Source organism: Pseudorasbora parva, chromosome 1, assembly GCF_024679245.1.
Source record: "Pseudorasbora parva isolate DD20220531a chromosome 1, ASM2467924v1, whole genome shotgun sequence".
Taxonomy (NCBI): Eukaryota; Metazoa; Chordata; class Actinopteri; order Cypriniformes; family Gobionidae; genus Pseudorasbora; species Pseudorasbora parva.
In genome coordinates this window covers 62,047,855-62,066,548 of record NC_090172.1, presented here as the reverse complement: position 1 = coordinate 62,066,548, position 18,694 = coordinate 62,047,855, and the positions used below count along the sequence as shown (strand labels likewise).

Genomic DNA, 18,694 nt, shown 5'->3' with positions numbered 1-18,694 from the left:
TTGTGGAAAAACTGAATGCCACTCAGGTTTCCCACTTTCTCAGGGTCTTCACTTTCCCACTCCACATTCTTCATTTCTCCCTTTGTTATAATGCATTTTCTCCCACCTATAAGTCCGATCCATTCACCAAGCAGTCGTGCTCCTCCGCCTATTAATACGATCCAAAACGGCAATCCCAATTTTTCAACAGTTCAAAAATCTGCGCTCAACCACAGACAAACTCAGCTGATCGACTTCTGCCTCCGTTGACATGAAGCTCGCTGTCCGCACAACAACATTTTAAGTCCACAAGACTGAAAATGCATATGAAGTGTACCATTTAGGACAGGACCCTTGTCTTGTGGTTCAGAGTCCTGCACGGTTCTCTTTTTCGCAAGGTTCAGCACCAGATCCGACCCGTGACTCATGAAAATATAAAAATTAAATCCGCACCCGCCCAGACCCGTTAATATTTGTCCCTTTACCTGATCCATGCCCGGGATAAATCACACACGCTAAAATCATTGCAATTAAAATATTTTTTTTTATCTGGCGCCTCTCTCAACATCACAACAGTGTCATGAATTGCTAATGAAACAGGCTGTGCCTTTAAAGACTCATTGTCTACAATTTTAGATCCACTCACCCAGCTTTACTTTTACTTCATCCATCTACTTCTGCAACGCTCGCTCCAACTGGGCTACGAGAGACATCAACAAAAGTCACAGTGTTGGTGACGTGATGGGTCAAATGCTGTATCATTGTTGCGTGTGTGTAATGGTAACTTGGACATAGAAATTGTAATACAGTATGTTCGGGGGGGAAGAAGGAGGCAGGAACCGGCGAACATTTAAAAGACTTTAACCAAACAAAACAAACAAAAGTAACACAGGCAGCCCCTCACAGACAACTGATGCACACACATAAAACATAAACACAACTCAATGTAAAATCCAGGCCTGGTCCTCTTTCGTCCTTCACTGGTGTCGCTCGTCCTTATATGCCTCCGAGCTCCCTCATGAGAGGACTTGATACCAGTGTGGCTCGTAGGTGTACAGTACCCGCGGGGTACCCGACCCATTGCAGGACTCTATCTGCTTCCCTCATGTTCTGATTGAGTGTTTTGGCCATGTGTCCTATTATTGGTTCCTCTTATAGGTTCCATGTCACATGTGTCACGTTTCAAGTGGCTCATTGTTTCATTGTGTTCATGTTTTCTATGGAACTCAAAGAGCTTTACATTGAAGGGGGGAATCTCCTCGACCACCACCAGTGTGCAGCATCCACCTGGATGATGCGACAGAAGCCGTATCGCGCCAGAACGCTCACCACACACCAGCTGATTGGTGGAGAGGAGACAGAGTGATTAAGCCAATCATATATGGGGATTATTAGGAGGCCATGATGGACAGGGGCCAGTGGGTAAATTTGGCCAGGATGCCGGGGTTACACCCCTACTCTTTATCGAAGGACATCTGGGATTTTTAATGACCACAGAGAGTCAGGACCTCGGTTTATCGTCTCATCCAAACGACGGTGCTCTTTGACAGTGTGGCAAGGGGGGCGTGGTTCAGCGAGGTCTGCAGCGGGAGAGAGAGCCGCGGGACGAGCGGTAAGTGAGTGGGTTGGACGCAGATTAATAACACCTGTATCTTGTTCCAGTAATGGGCGCGGAGAGGGGATAAAACGCCCGTGGAACCGGAGACCAGGGAGAGAGAGAGGCGGACTGTTGATGCGACACCCTGACCCTGAGTTTACCCTGGAGCCGGAAGCGCTGTGAAACGGAAGTGATTGTCTATGAATTTGTCTGAAGCACACGCTGAGTGTGACACTGAGTTTGATACAGAAATAAAAGAGAGCATCAACAGTCCAACCGACCCCCGTGTCCTCTTCCTTCCTCACATTACGAATTTACTACACTGGTGCCAAAACCCGGGAAGGAAGTAGGACAGCGCCGCCGCCATGCAGACCTCGCTGAACCACGCCCCCCTTGCCACAGACAGCATAGTGTCCCCATCGCTATACTGGGGCGCTACCACACAGACCACAGGGTGAGCGCCCCCTGCTGGCCTCACTAACACCTCTACCAGCAGCAAACTGGTTTTCCCAGTTGGTCTCCCATCCAGGTACTGTCCAGGCTCAGCCCTGCTTAGCTTCAGTCGGAAACCAGTCTTGGGCTACAGGGTGATATGGCTGCTGTGTGTGCTCTAGTCTGGTATATCTAGTCACTTCCGGTTCACAGCGCTTCCGGCTTCCGGGTAAACTCAGGGTCAGGGTGTCGCATCAACAGTCCGCCTCTCTCTCTCCCTGGTCTCCGGTTCCACGGGCGTTTTATCCTCTCTCCGCGCCCATTACTGGAACAAGATACAGGTGTTATTAATCTGCGTCCAACCCACTCACTTACCGCTCGTCCCGCGGCTCTCTCTCCCGCTGCAGACCTCGCTGAACCACGCCCCCTTGCCACACTGTCAAAGAGCACCGTCGTTTGGATGAGACGATAAACCGAGGTCCTGACTCTCTGTGGTCATTAAAAATCCCAGATGTCCTTCGATAAAGAGTAGGGGTGTAACCCCGGCATCCTGGCCAAATTTACCCACTGGCCCCTGTCCATCATGGCCTCCTAATAATCCCCATATATGATTGGCTTAATCACTCTGTCTCCTCTCCACCAATCAGCTGGTGTGTGGTGACTATCTTGGGGAAGAAGAACTCAAATACTAATCAATGAGTGCATTTACATGCACATTCTTAAGCCGATTATGCCTAATAAGCCGACAATGAACATGGTCATGTAAACACAGTAACCCATTTTCTTTTATCGGAGTAATGTCATAAAAGGCATAAGCATAAACCGGTCGGAACAGGTAGTTTTTTGCCTCTTACGTCGATTTTGCGCTGCATGTAAATGCATTAACCTGCTTTCTGTCTACTCATATCCTTTTACAATACTTCTCTCACATTCTACTAAATCTTCTTCAGGTCCTATTGAAAACCCCTGATTCTCTTAACACAATTCTGGTCTGTGTCCTATATTTTGAGCTCAATGATCTTTTTAACATCAACTCTTCCACCCCTATATCCCTCAGGTTATGAAAAGACATGATGGTAATATACCCTCTGTTTTATGGGTGGGTTACAAATAAACTTATGTTGGCTTCTTTGGGTGCTGCTGTATATCATAACCTCTGTTTCTTCAATTACAGAGAAACCTAAAGCTGTTCTGACTGTAGAGCCTGAACCATCACAGATATTCAGAGGAGAGACTGTCACTCTCACATGTGACGTACAGGGGGAAGGATGGACATACAGATGGCAGTGTGATGGTAAAGATCAGAGCTCTAATGAGAAAGAGTTCAAGATCACTGCAGATCGCACACAGGTGTGCTGGTGTTACGGCTGTAGAGGATCAGGATCAGGATCAGGATCAGTCTGCTCTGACGCGAGTGATGAAGTGACTCTGACTGTGACGGGTGAGTGATCATCACTGACATCAGGATCTGCTCAAATGATGAACAATTAATAAACTGCAAATGAAAAGAAAAAAACTATGCTAGTAAATATGTAAATAACAGATGCTTCATGTTCGATAGACTGAACTGTGAGTTACAGTAAGCCATGTCTCGCAGGATCTGTATCTTCATGTCTTCTTTATAAGAGCTCTTATATTAGACGAACATAAAACAGCCACACAGTTACACATTACTCATAATGACAGAGCAAATAAGATGAAGGGTGAGGTAAAATTAAGATGCATTTAGTATAAATGATATAAGTAAGGGATAATGTCCACCCAGCCGGTTGTTATCGCAGAATAAACCCCGACAGAGTGATCAAGACCCCGACGCGAAGCGGAGCATCACTCTGAAGGGGTTTATTCTGCGATAACAACCGGCTGGGTGGACATTATCCCGCTTATTACACGGCTACTAGTCTCAAATAAATAATTATTAGACACAAAATATTGTCCCGAGATTAAATATTTTATTAGCTCTTATGCAAAGCTTCTGCGAAGGAAAACAGTTCCAACCTGCTTTAAGCCTTTATCTATTGCTGCTAAATGTTGAAAATGATGCTGAAAGGGTTAGTTCACCCAAAAATGAAACCAAGCCTATGATTTACTCACCCTCAAGTTATCGTAGGTGTATATGACATTCTTCTTTCAGACAAATACAATCGGAGTTATATTTAAAAAGTCCAGGCTAACATTAATCCAAGCAGTTGTTGTAGTTTGAAGTCCATAAAAAATGCAGCTGTCCGTCAAATAACGTGCTCCACACGACTCCGATGGGTTAATAGAGCCTTCTGATTCGAATCGATGCGTTTGTGTAAGAAAAAGATCTATATTAAAAACATTATAAAGGAAACCTGCCTTGAAGTCTTCCATTGTAACCCACGGTTGTTTAAGCCACAAGATGGCGCCAGCGTTAAGCACAGAAGTAGTACCGGTCAAGATAACTCGTAGTACCCGGATGAGCGTGTGTTATCTGGGAATAACGTACCGCTGGAATGCGCGATTGACCAATCAGAATCAAGTATTTCACAGAGCCGTGTAATAAGCAGTGATAGATGATGACTGAAGACTGGATATTAACTCAAAATCATCATGAAATATTTACAGCCAAACCCAGAGTAAGTGTGAAGCCCCAGAGTTCAGTGTTCACTGGAGACACAGTTACTCTGAGCTGTGACGTGAGACGCTCAACTGGACAGAGGATTATCTGGTACAAAAACTCCAAGATAATAAAAACTGGAGATGAAACGAGTTACACACTGAGAGAGGTGAGAGTCTCTGATGGAGGAGAGTACTGGTGTGGTGTAGAAAACCTAACGCACGGTCATAGAGTCACGCTAACAGTAAGAGGTGAGAGCTGTTTTACAGGACAAACTGATTTAATAATAGAAATATTATACAAATTAATGTCATCCATCAACACTATCTTGTACTGTCAATTAAACGTCAAATAAGGTCTTTGCTCTCTTCACAGAGAGACCCAAAGCTGTATTGCGTGTTCATCCTGATGGACGAGTGTTCAGAGGACAGACGGTCACTCTCACATGTGACATACAGGAGACAGACGTCACTCGCTGGACCTACACCTGGAATAAAGATAATTCAGAGATTCATGACAGTCAATCACAGAAATACAGAATCAGTTCTGTTAGTGAATCTCACACAGGTCATTACAGCTGTAGAGGAAGAGAGACGGGAGGATCACGACACACACACACCAGTGATGAAGTTATACTGACGCTCTCAGGTGAGTGTGAGAATCTCTCCTGATCATCATGAGGAAAAAATGTCTACAGAGAAGAAATAAGAAGCATCCAACATGTTAAAAATAAAACAAGCAGTGAGTAATTTAGTAAATGCAACAGAGTGTGAAGTAATGTTTAATAATTGAATATGCTCCAGTAGTTATTTGATGTCATTTGATATAATATGTAGTCTATTTACTCTTATGGTCAGTAAACCTTTTTTATTTAGCACCTTTAACACTGTTTACAAAGTGCTTTAGAGAAATACAGAGACATAAAATATAAACGCATAGAAATATGAGTGAAATTACCAAAAATTATAAATAGGCGTAATAATAATTCATAATTTTGAAGAGTAAAGTAGAGACGAACTGGCCATTGCCATATTGGCAGCTTGTTACTCCCAAATAATAGACAATGGCCAAAGAGGCGGGATGTGGGCGGAGCTGAGGTGACGTGATGACTAACAGACAGCAGACAAACAGCAATCCACCTGTCAATCAAAGTGGCCACGCCCTTAATTATGCAGAACGTTAAAGCTTCATAAAATGTTAAACAAATACGTTTTTGTAAACTCCACCTGTTTGGCCCAAAGTAGGAATCCAACAGCTGGTCGAAGGTGTTAGGGGTTAACAGCTTATGACCCAGGACCAGTAGTGAAGAAATGAAGACAGAGTCAGGATTCCAATTAAATAAAAGAAAAATTTACTTAAGAATAGTTTGCAGTTTCAAAAGCAGAAGCCAGCTTCAAGTCTCACAAGGAGTTCGTAGGCCGCGCTCCCTCTCTCACCGTCTCGTTGCCTCGCCCTATCGTACATACAATTGTCCCAACAGTTATACCATTTTCAAGGTCTTATCCACGTCATTACTGCGATGTGGATGGTTCTGATTGGCTCAGAGACAATGCACAGTCATGGTAAATTTCCACTCGAGTCAGTTAATCTGATGCACGTTTCCACTGACGTGTCACTTGTTGACGCTTTCACCCAGAATTAGGCCCGTAGTGACCTTCCAGATCTGGAGCAGGCGCCAGCTTGCCCAGAACAACAAGTCCACCCATCTCTTAGGGTGCCCATTGAACACCATTCTGATCTGTAACATAGAATATTGCGCACGTACACCGATACACAGTCTCTCCAAGGTTGGAGCTGATTAAGCTCCAGTTTTAACTAGTTCTTACCAAAACATACTGATAACATGTGCTTTCTTTTAGTAAGAGGGACACACAATAGTACAGGCAATATTCATCTTGAGTCTTTAGTGTTTCAGTAAAAGGAAATATAAAAGGAATAAAACATAATAAATTAAATGAAAGACAAATCCATATTTCATCTCTGGAAGCCGGGCTAAGTGAGCAAACGCTGTTGCTGCACTCCTGACATGTAAGGGGTGTGTGATGCCTCCAAAATCCAAACACATGACCTTGTTGCCAGTGTTTAGTGACACATCACACATCTCTAGGCCAGACCCTCAGTCACTCCTCAGAGACCAAATACACACTTTAGAAAACAAGAAACTAAAACAAAATCATAACTGGATAGAATCATTATAATAATACAGGATAAATATTGATTAAAGTTTTGATTATGAAGTTAATTAGGATATAAATATATACAGGTATATTGAAGCGGCAGTGGATTTCAGAATCCCCCCCTTCAAAGGACTTCTGCGTGTGTCTTTTGCAGGTGCTTCTAGAAAGAACACTGCAATTTATTAAAGTGTGAAGATCCAGTTTTAAATCTGACTCCATGTTTGAATTTAATCTGACTCTAATTGTATGTAATTTCATTGAGTTTGTTATGTTTATAAATTTACGGCTGATCGATGATTAGTTGTGATTATTTTAGATCTTTGAGTATCTCTACTTGTCACTTTCTTCGTTCATCAAGGGACCCGATATCGCTCAGAGACATTAACGTTCGTGATTACATTTGCTCACGGCCGCAGACTGATATTAGTCAGAGGATTACAGAGTGAATATTTTACCTTTAAGTGGTTGCGCCTGCTCCCTCATCTTAAAGCGTAATGAGAATAATAATCACAGGAACTGCAACTTGCTACTACAGTGAGAGTCAGAAATCAGATTATCCCTAATGCTGTGCGCCATGCTCCAGTCATTGAGTCCTACGGTTTTATAGCCTAGAAATCTAGACACACCCTAGCGGCAGCAAATCTAATCTGCCCGCGAGTATCGTCTAGCAACTCTCAATACCCTTCTGAGCTGTATTCGCCTAACTCTTGCCGGGCCAATCACATCGTGTATAGAGTCGGTAGGCGGGGCCATAATGACGACGGCCGAGTTGCGTTTGCGTGCTTCTAGTAAACACAGAAACTGGCGAACGGCGGTCTTTCGAATCAGCTTTGACCGCGACTCTGGAAGACTTGCAGTTAAGCTTTTCTCTGAGAAAAGAACAAAGAACGGCACTGAAGTCATTCTTAAAAAGGGAAGATGTGTTCAGAGTTTAGCCGACCGGATACGGCGAATGTTTAATCAGTCAGCGAGCTCTGCTTCACCTTCGTTGCTCTGGTTGGTGTAGCGCTATCCTATCCCGTGCAGAGGGAGTTTGAAAGACAAACGTTTATCCCGCCCCTCGGATTGAGCTGTCAATGGTGAGTTTCCAGACCAAACATCTGGATGTGGGTCTGGCTTGTCAGGCTAACGGTTTGATCTATCCTGGCACCAAATCTGTGGTAATAAAGGACTCCGACTGATCCATACTAAAAGAAGCGGCCTTAGAAAAATACAAGATTAATCAAAAGTAATGTTTATTTTAGCCAGGCAAAAACATCAAAATAAAGAAATTAAAAGATAATTTTACACAACTGATCAGCATACAATATAACTCAATTATAAAATAATATAAACATAGTTTGAAAGAGTCATCATTTACCTGCACTGTAAAACATTTAGCACCCAAATATTTATGCAGCTTTTGGTTCTTTTCTCGTACTCAAAAGGTCCCATCTATCCTTGAGGCCTGACAGCAAATGTTTATCAAAAGATCTTTATGAGCATCCGCCCACACCAGAGGAACAAACCCGGTTGTCCTTCTTTTACGACCTGTTTTACTAGAGCTGGAATGTAACCTGTTCCACTGATGTGAGGATGAAACCTATTTACCAATCACACCAAAAGTATTAATACTGACCATACAAAAACAGCTTGTGGCAGTATCTGTGAGATCCGCATGTTTGTGTGGCCCTGATACAGAGGGCGAGAGGGTCATAACTCGGCAGGGGTGAGGAAATAGGATTGGACCAGGTGTAGTCTTGTTTTCTCTTGTATTTAGATGAGTGTCTTATTGCAGCTTTGATCCCTTGAGTTTGTTCTCAGGAGAAATCCATTCTTACATTATAAAAACATTCACCCCCCTCACGGTTGTCATGAAGATCAAAATTAGCTGTATAGACCAAAACCACAATTTGCCCCAGGCTGTAAACATGTTTTTTTCTGCTGTAAAGTTGGGCATTTTAACATGGGGCTCAATGAGATTCTGCTCCTTCTGGAGTCTGTCTCTAGGGGCCAGTCGAGGAATTGCAGTTTAAGTCACTTCTGTATTGGCTTCAGGAGAAACTGGGAGAGGTTTCCGCTGGATTTGAAAAAGTAGCAAATGCCACAGAGCGCCATTTCAAGGTTTTTATAAAATTAAATCGTCAAATCGTCAATGTACTGATTTCACCCTATGCTACAAGAGACACCCATTGTGCAGCTCTTCTGTCAGAAGTCTTCTGCGTGTATAATGTGCGTGTCCGGTGTGAGATCCTGAGACGCGGAGCTGAGCTTCTCGTCCGGTGTGTGTGGGACCCCCTTCAGGCACAATCGGCTTAAGAACGTGCATGTAAACGCACTCAAATGTTCTTTTCCTCTCCAGGCAGTTATTTTTTTATAGCCTGGATGCCAACCGAACTCAGCCCTGCCCACAAAATTTTTAGTTCGGGAGGTTCGGTCTGGCCTCGATCCACAGAGGAGTAATTATCTCCGAACAGAAACTGTTCGGACCAATACAACCATCAGGGCTGGCTTTAGACGATGATGTACAGATGATAAACAGTAATGTCATCATGTATGTCATCCAGTGATGCCAGTAACGCGTTACATAGTAACGCGTTACTCTAATCTGACTACTTTTTTCCAGTAACGAGTAATCTAACGCGTTACTATTTCCAAACCAGTAATCAGATTAAAGTTACTTATCCAAGTCACTGTGAGTTACTATTTTAGTCATTTTCCTTTGTAAAAACCGACAGCTTATCAAAGTTCTCAGCCCGAGTGCTGGAGCCGTGTTTTTTATTTATTTATTTTATTTTTTACACTGTTGCAGCCATTAAAATAGTTCAGTTTTGTTTTTAATGTCAAAGTAGTTATTTTTCGTTTCGTTTTTTATTATCCTAATTTTGTTTGTTAAATTAAAGTTTATATAGGCAAGACAATTCAAGAGTTGGTTTGAGAGACTAGGCTATTAAACATGCGGTTAACTCACTGGGTCGTCACATAAAAAAATTAAAACTTTAATTTAACAAACAAAAATTGCTCCAAACATTTTTCTAAATGAACTTAAAAAATAAACGAAACGAAATATAACTACTTTGACATTAAAAACAAAGTAGGCTAGTTATTATACCACCACAAAGGCATTTCTGACGAGCTGAGGCAGGCTGATAGATTAGCCTACTGCTCACAACATGCTCGCAACGGTGCTCAAAAAACCCGAAACGGGCTACACAATCTAAACAAAAAAAAAAAAAAGTACAGGCAGGTTGTCTTATAGCCTACCTTACACTTCAGCAAAATTAATATAAATCCGATCTTCAATTCCCGCGGTATATGCTCATTTAACGGAGTTCACATCAAAGCAAAAGATTCCAGCATTTTATTCAGCAGCTCATTTTAAATTCAATGATCGCAATATGAGAGAGAGAGCGACCTAAGCACTGGTAAGATCATTAGTCTCATTATTTTATATTGAAGATGATTGTGTTTTGTGTGACTTATTTTAGAGTTTCATTTACGGCCATATGCGTTGGCTTGCTTTACTCATCTGCAGCGATGTTGCAGTAGCACCGTCATATCTATCTGACTACAACATAACACGCTCTCACACATTTATTTTTTAATTATTTGCCAGGAGTAAAATTTACACATGTGGTTTAAACAACCAGATATATTTACATTTGTCCGGTTTAGTTTGAAATGCTTTCATGCACCTTCTGAATTGGTTTGTTTGAGTGATCGGAATTAAATACGTCTGGAAAGACTCTCGGAAGGCATTTAGGCCTACTCCTGGTCATTTCGCAATCAGATAGATAGGCCTACCTGGTCAGAGAAAACGAATGAAGGAACCAGTTGTAAAAAGGCCATAACTCTAGCAGCTGCTCTGAAGAAACGGACTCTTTAACCCTGCGCGAGCCATATCTTGACAGTGGCGCAAGCTATCATGGTCTCATGTTGTTTCCACCAGCACATCTCATTGTTCATTTTAATTATTAAAATAAATATAAAACGAAGGAGAAGCCTAAAAAAGGGGGCGTAAAAAAGTCGGGACCGTCAGTCTCGGGCATAAATACAATAAAGTGTGTTGCCAAAAACGGTTGTCATTTCTATTTTGAGGCGGCAGCGGTGTTGTCGGCAACTGCTGAATGTAACTAATAAAGTAACTTGTAATCTAACTTAGTTACTTTTAAAATCAAGTAATCTGTAAAGTAACTAAGTTACTTTTTAAAGGAGTAATCAGTAATCAGTAATCAGATTACTTTTTCAAAGTAACTGTGGCAACACTGATGTCATCACGGTTCGGATTATATTTGTTCAAATCCTAAACGGAGAGCTTGTTTGTATATGCATTCACCTTCACTATTTCTCTCAAAAAAATGATGATCATGTTGAGTAAGTGCTCTGTGTATCATTAAATTATTTTATTTTTTTACAACACCGGCAAAGATCGTTTATTCCAGCGCGCATGCAGACAGGGTTGCCAAGTTTTTACAACAAAACCCGCCAACTACTAGCCCTAAACAATAGCTTCTCGGGGGGTTCTCCGGAAAAAAATGGCGTGTGGGGGGTAAAATGAGTGTTATTTTGGCAAGGTTGCCTGCTAAAATTCGCACTCATGGGTCTATATATCACATAATAGTCGCTTCAACCCGCGGACATAGAAAACAACCTGCGGGAAAAAACGCGTACTTGGCAACACAGTGCAGTTGAACTCTGTTGGCATTTCACAATACGCCGTTCCGTTGCTCTGATTGGTTGTCGGTCTATCCAATCGAGGTCTTTCCTGGTTCGGTTGAAACACGCCCAATAATCACAGCGCAATGGAGCATCAGACTCATATTCTGACTAGAATTGAGTATGACCACGTCAGGCTAATTTTGTTAGGTTTATTTATTAAAATGTTCTTATATTTGTGTGATGTTCTGTATTTCGATCACGGCTTTAACATGTTATGAGAAAACGGTTTACAAATGTTTATCCACCACATTACCTTTTATTTAAAGCTAAATAAGAAAGCCATTGTCAGTTTGTTGGCAGGCAGTTTTGGTCACTTTATTAAAAGTTGTTGCTGTGAGCAGTGTAAAAGAAAATAAAACAGTTTTACCCTCCCACTGACTATTGTCGAAGTTCGGTTCTTTTCCGCGAACCGGTTCTTTCGGACAGTTCGTTTCAATGATCCGGTTAAAAAAACCGGATCACCGGTTCTTTTTTACGTCTTTACATAATGATGTCATTTCTATCATCCCGGCGGATGAAAATACATTCAAACACATCCATATAAAGTATTTGTAATCAAAACGTAGTATAGTAATAATTATTATTGATATCATCATCATCTTGGATAAAAAAATTTATATATGTTTTGCAACAGCACTCAGTACAGTGTTTTACACAGATTAAATAAACTTACATTGACATAACATAAACTTACACAAATCCTCAGTTCACCCGTGCTCATGTATTATCAGCATCAGCTGTCCCAGTCCGAGAGAAACAGTTCGGTTACGACGCTATTACGCATGCTCAGTATCTCCGCTCACCGGTTCTCAGAATCGAACATGTCCGAAAGATCGAACGTGTCCGATAGAAACGGTTCTCGATTCTGTTCTGGTGATCCGAAAGATCGAACGTGTCCGATAGAAACGGTTCTCGATTCTGTTCTGGTGATCCGAAAGATCGAACGTGTCCGATAGAAACGGTTCTCGATTCTGTTCTGGTGATCCGAAAGATCGAACGTGTCCGATAGAAACGATTCTCGATTCTGTTCTGGTCATCCGAAAGATCGAACGTGTCCGATAGAAACGGTTCTCGATTCTGTTCTGGTGATCCGAAAGATCGAACGTGTCCGATAGAAACGGTTCTCGATTCTGTTCTGGTGATCCGAAAGATCGAACGTGTCCGATAGAAACGGTTCTCGATTCCGTTCTGGTGATCCGAAAGATCGAACGTGTCCGATAGAAACGGTTCTCGATTCTGTTCTGGTGATCCGAAAGATCGAACGTGTCCGATAGAAACGGTTCTCGATTCTGTTCTGGTGATCCGAAAGATCAAACGTGTCCGATAGAAACGGTTCTCGATTCTGTTCTGGTGATCCGGAAAACCGCTGCAACCCGGTCGATCTGACTCGAGAACCGCTGTATTAGTGTGTGTGTGCTGAGCTGCGACTGCTGCAAGCTGAATATGTAGTCTGATATCAAACCTACTGTTTTGATTACATTTTAAAATGTGTATCGACTTAGAAATTAAATAAGAAAAAAGCTGTTCCTGAAAATATCATGCATTATTGATAAAACTAATAAATGTTTAATTTGATTGTTTTACAATCCATTGTTTCCAAACTTTAATATAATACAGTGATTAGACAGCTTTGTGTTATGATGTTTCCAAAAGTGATTAGTTTTATACACTTAACCTGCATTTCGTTCAACAACACTGAACAAATAACATGCATGCGCAGCTTATCGGTTCTCAGTATCGAACGTATCCAACAGAAACGGTTTTCGAATATAAAGATCCGGTTAAAAAGAACGATTCGTTCGCGAACCATCACTATTTTGTAAGTCTGCAGATCTGATACATACACAAACAGCCACAAAACACAATAAAGAAAAAAGAAAACTAGAAATCACATCATATTACCCCTTCAAAAGTGCATAGCGAGTCAACAAGTAGTCAACAAAAATTCTAAATAAATATATTATTTAATTTAGTTAATAATCAAATTGCAGATGATTAGCAACCCTTAAAGTACTTGAATAATTTAACCTACTGACCTTTTATTTTAGAAACATCTGGACCTTCAAGATCTCCAGGAACAACAAGATCTCCGGGAACAACTAGATCTCCGGGAACAACAAGATCTCCGGGAACAACAAGATCTCCAGGAACAACAAGATCATCGGGAACAACAAGGTCTCCGGGAACAACAAGATCTCCAGGAAGAACAAGATCATCGGGAAGAACAAGATCTCCCGGAACAACAAGATCTCCAGGAACAACAAGATCTTCAGGAACAACAAGATCTCCAGGAACAACAAGATCTCCGAGAACATCTGGATCTCGTGTTCTGATGATCGGAGTTATTACAGGCCTGAGCGCCTTATTTCTGCTCGGTTTCTTACTGGTCCTGCTGTGGCGCTGCAAACACAAAAAAGGTTCTTCTCACCTCCTCAAATAAACATACAGACAAACTGCTTCATAATTATAGTTGGAAGTGTTTTATATAAATAAAGATACATAGTACGTATAGGCTATATCATTTGATATCTCTCTATGGTACACAATATGATATCAATGAGGGAAAAACAACTAGTGATGTTTTCCTGACAATTAATGATTATTTTTAAATGTATTCATTTGTTCAAAATGTGTTGCCTCAGGGCAACATTGTACCTGACAGATGTATGTAGTTTTTAACATACAAACTTGATTCCAAAAAAGTTGGGACACTGTACAAATTGTGAATAAAAAAGGAATACAATAATTTAAAAATCTCATAAACTTATATTTTATTCACAATAGAATATAGATAACATATCAAATGTTGAAAGTGAGACATTTTGGAATATCATGCCAAATATTGGCTCTAATTTTGGATTTCGTGAGAGATACACATTCCAAAATTTGGGACAGGTAGAAATAAGAGGCCAAAAAGTTAAATGTACATATAAAGAACAGCTGGAGGACCAATTTGCAACTTATTAGGTCAATCGGCAACATGATTGGGTATAAAAAGAGCCCCTCAGAGTGGCAGTGTCTCTCAGAAGTCAAGATGGGCAGAGGATCACCAATTCCCCCAATGCTGCGGCAAAAAATAGTGTAGCGATATAAGAAAGGAGTTTCTCAGAGAAAAATTGCAAAGAGTTTGAAGTTATCATCATCTACAGTGCATAATATCATCCAAAGATTCAGAGAATCTGGAACAATCTCTGTGCGTAAGGGTCAAGGCCAGAAAATCATACTGGATGCCGTGATCTTCAGGCCCTTAGATTGCACAGCATCACATACAGGAATGATACTGTAATAGAAATCACAACACGGGCTCAGGAATACTTCCAGAAAACACTGTCGGTGAACACAATCCACCGTGTCATTCACTGTTGCCGGCTAAAACTCTATAGGTCAAAAAAGAAACCATATCTTAACATGATCCAGAAGTGCAGGTGTTTTCTCTGGGCCAAGGCTCATTTAAAATGGACTGTGGCAAACTGGAAAACTGTTCTGTGGTCAGACGAATCAAATTTTTGCGAAAACTGGACAACCCAAGTGGTATCAGCTCTCAGTTCAGAAGCTGCATCTCTGATGGTATGGGGTTGCATGGGTGTGTGTGGCATGGGCAGCTTACACATCTGGAAAGGCACCATCAATGCTGAAAGGTATATCCAAGTTCTAGAACAGCATATATTCCCATCCAGACGTCGTCTCTTTCAGGAAAGACCTTGCATTTTCCAACATGACAATGCCAGATCACATACTGCATCAATGGCTGTGTAGAAGAAGGATCCGGGCACTGAAATGGCCAGCCTGCAGTCCAGATCTTTCACCCATAGAAAACATTTGGTGCATCATAAAGAGGAAGATGCGACAAAGAAGACCTAAGAAAGTTGAGCAACTAGAAGCCTGTATTAGGCAAGAATGGGACAACATTACTATTCCTAAACTTGAGCAACTTGTCTCCTCAGTCCCCAGACTGTTATAAAAAGAAGAGGGGATGAAACACAGTGGTAAACATGGCCTTATCAACTTATTTTTCCCTTAAAATTATACATTTTCTCACTTTAAACATTTGATATGTCATATGTGGTATTCTGAATCAAATATTGAAATTTGATACTTCCACATCATTGCATTCTGTTTTTTATTCACAATTTGTACAGTGTCCCAACTTTTTTGGAATCAAGTTTGTATTACGCATTTTATATTTAATAAAACATAACATTGAAAAGTGTCACCAAACCATCATATCACGTGATCATATCCTCCTCGCTCTCCCCCTCACTCTCTCCCTCCCGTCATTATGACCTCCTCTTCCTCATCAAGACAACTCATGCTCACTTTCATCAACTGGAAGTGCTACCTGTGCTTTATACCTTTTTGAAGCGGATAGAAAACATGCAATTTATCTCCTGCATTAAATCATAATGCGCATTATATGCAGATATAGTATGTGAATTACTATTCTTATAATTGCATTAAAAATAATGCAAAAATACAAATACAAATATATTTGTATTCCATCCTAGTATGTCTTGAGGATACACACATTGTTGTTTTTGTAATTTCCTGAGACATTTGATGACAGCCTATATATAATGTAGCATTTTTAATACTTCTTTACTTACCAGTGAAGGTTATATTTTTTGTGGGTGATTGACTGGATGAAACTTGAAAAAGAGAACAAAATGGACCCATGTAGGGCATGCCGAATATTTTGCACTTTCATTGATTAGAATTTGAGTGCTTCTCCCCCGAGTTTGGCCAATACATGGGGGTGTCACTTTATTTAAACAAACGTGTATAATAGGCCTGGAGGCAACATAGTACCAGGGATATAAATACCTGTGGTAAACTGAGGCCAGTTTTGAAGTTCTGAGAAGCTCTAGTTTAGGAATCATTGCTCTGTGTTTGAGCAGGTGGAGGATCTCTGTCTCCGTCTACTGACCATCAGCGGCACAACATCAGACAGACAGAAGATCAGTCTGCCATCAGCCACAAATACTCACAATATCTTTAACTGAAATAATCTACTTTGACATTTGAAATTAGAGTATACAGATGGAGGACAAAATAGTAGCCATCATCAGTTTTGAACAGAAAAGAGCTCAATAACTCCAAATATTTTATTTTAATGCAGACACTGATGTGACCTATAGTGAGATTGACCTGAAATCAGTGAAGAAAATGAAGAAGAAAAAGAAAGAAAAGAAAGGTATGACCACAACAAATCTGCGGCAGTGCATTTTCTCCTTTCTTATGGATGGATGGATGGATGGATGGATGGATGGATGGATGGATGGATGGATGGATGGATGGATGGATGGATGGATGGATGGATGGATGGATGACAAAATAGTATCCATCATCAGTTTTGGACCGAAAATAGTTCAATAACTACACATTTTATTTTAATGCAGACACTGATGTGACCTACAGTGAGATTGACCTGAAATCATTGAAGGGAATGAAGAAGAACAAAAAGAAAGAAAAGAAAGGTATGTCCACAACAAATCTGCAGCAGTGCATTTTCTGCTTGCTTTTGGATGGATGGATGGATGGATGGATGGATGGATGGATGGATGGATGGATGGATGGATGGATGGATGGATGGATGGATGGACTAATTCAAATAACAAAATAGTTTCCATCATCAGTTTTGAACAGAAAAGAGTGCAATAACGACAAATATTTCTTTACTGCAGACACTGATGTGACCTATAGTGAGATTGACCTGAAATCATTGAAGGGGATGAAGAAAGAAAAGAAAGGTATGACCACAACAAATCTACTTGCCTATATATATTTTTGTTTTATCAACTATATTGATGTGATTTGGTACCTAATGAAGACGACTGGACTCTTGTCGTCTGTTAGGAAAGACGGGTGAGAGTTCTGACACGGTTTACTCCAAACTGAAGATCGGAACAGGCTGAGCTGAGATCAACTAAACACAGTGCAGAAGATCACAATATCACGCAATTACAAAAATACACATTTATACTTGTGTTTGTATGATTTCAGGTGATCATAACTGATCAAATGAGAGACAAACTCAGTGTTGGGATTCAAAAATGTAACAAAAGTTGATGAACTGGATATTACCCTATCATATACATTAATCATATAGTTTAATTTAGTAATCATAACCAGCAAATATCAATAATCATGAGTGTTATAAGATGTTTTGTGAAAATCAATCAAGGCCAGTTTTTCCTGTTAGTGGCCTATAAAGTTAGAAGGTCTAAAGAAACCGTCTGCAGTGTCTTCTCTTATCTGCATTCATCTTACATTACTGTCATAGTATTACAGAATTATGAATACTATAAGAAATAATAGCAAAACATTAGTAAATATTCTAGAAGCCAGTTCTGGAGTTTAATCCTGTGTGTCATTTTAATGCATTATCCTCTCGTTGTCCAGCAGATGTCAGCATATAGAGATGGTTTAGATGTTTCATCTCATTGTGTGATAGTTTTTGATTTGAACATGTTTTAGTGTCTTCTTGTGATATTTGCTGTGTTACTCTTCTCTTCATACCTGCACTGCTTGAGCTTCAGTCATGTCAATAAAATAGTTTTAAGTGGTTTGTGTCTGACCTGTTTAACGAATGATCACTAATGTTGAGCTCTGGCTCCACATCAAGTGTGACTCTAAAGAACAAACAGCAAATATTATATCAATAATTTTCATTGTTGTTTAGATTGTGTTATTGTGATGTAGGGAATATTTTACACCAGAGTTATATATATATATATATATGATAAAAAATGTTGAGTTTAAATAACATTTTACATGCAACCAAATAATCCATTAGTAGTCAGACTGAAAGCCTTCATGTAAACACATTAATCAATACGATTGACCAAATTAAATTTCGATCGGATAGAAGGGGTGGTTTATTCCTCTTCTAATCCGAACGAGAGGACATGTTAACACTTGATCGGGGTTGAAAACCAAAACTGAAAGGACTGCGCATGAGCAATGACGTAGAAATAGCGTAATGACGTATGACGCACGTTACGAGCGGTTCTTCCTGTTGAATAAAGTGTCATATAAATGATTTTCCAGTATTATAAAATTCTTCCTTCACGTCAACGTCCCACCAGTCCTTGTTTTAGGTCCTCATCTACAGGTGAAGGTTTTGAGCGCGTGGAGGGGCATTTTTACTGTGATAAATATAAGCAGCAAATGCTCATTGTCTCCAGATTATGACCAGAAATGGATAAATATTAAGTCTGTTATATAAAACAA

The 18,694-nt window shown here is 40.5% G+C and overlaps 1 protein-coding gene across 1 annotated transcript in view; it reads left to right on the top strand.

The window, feature by feature from the left end:
- The first annotated feature begins 4,548 nt into the window (after window positions 1–4,548).
- The window catches only part of LOC137070891 (B-cell receptor CD22-like), a 58,124-nt gene continuing 43,978 nt past the window's right edge, over window positions 4,549–18,694 (top strand). Inside the window, exons 1-3 of the mRNA XM_067438464.1 lie at window positions 4,549–4,840; window positions 4,965–5,237; window positions 13,378–13,398. Of these exons, the coding sequence (XP_067294565.1) occupies window positions 4,549–4,840; window positions 4,965–5,237; window positions 13,378–13,398 (586 nt within the window). The remainder of the gene's footprint in view (window positions 4,841–4,964; window positions 5,238–13,377; window positions 13,399–18,694) is intronic.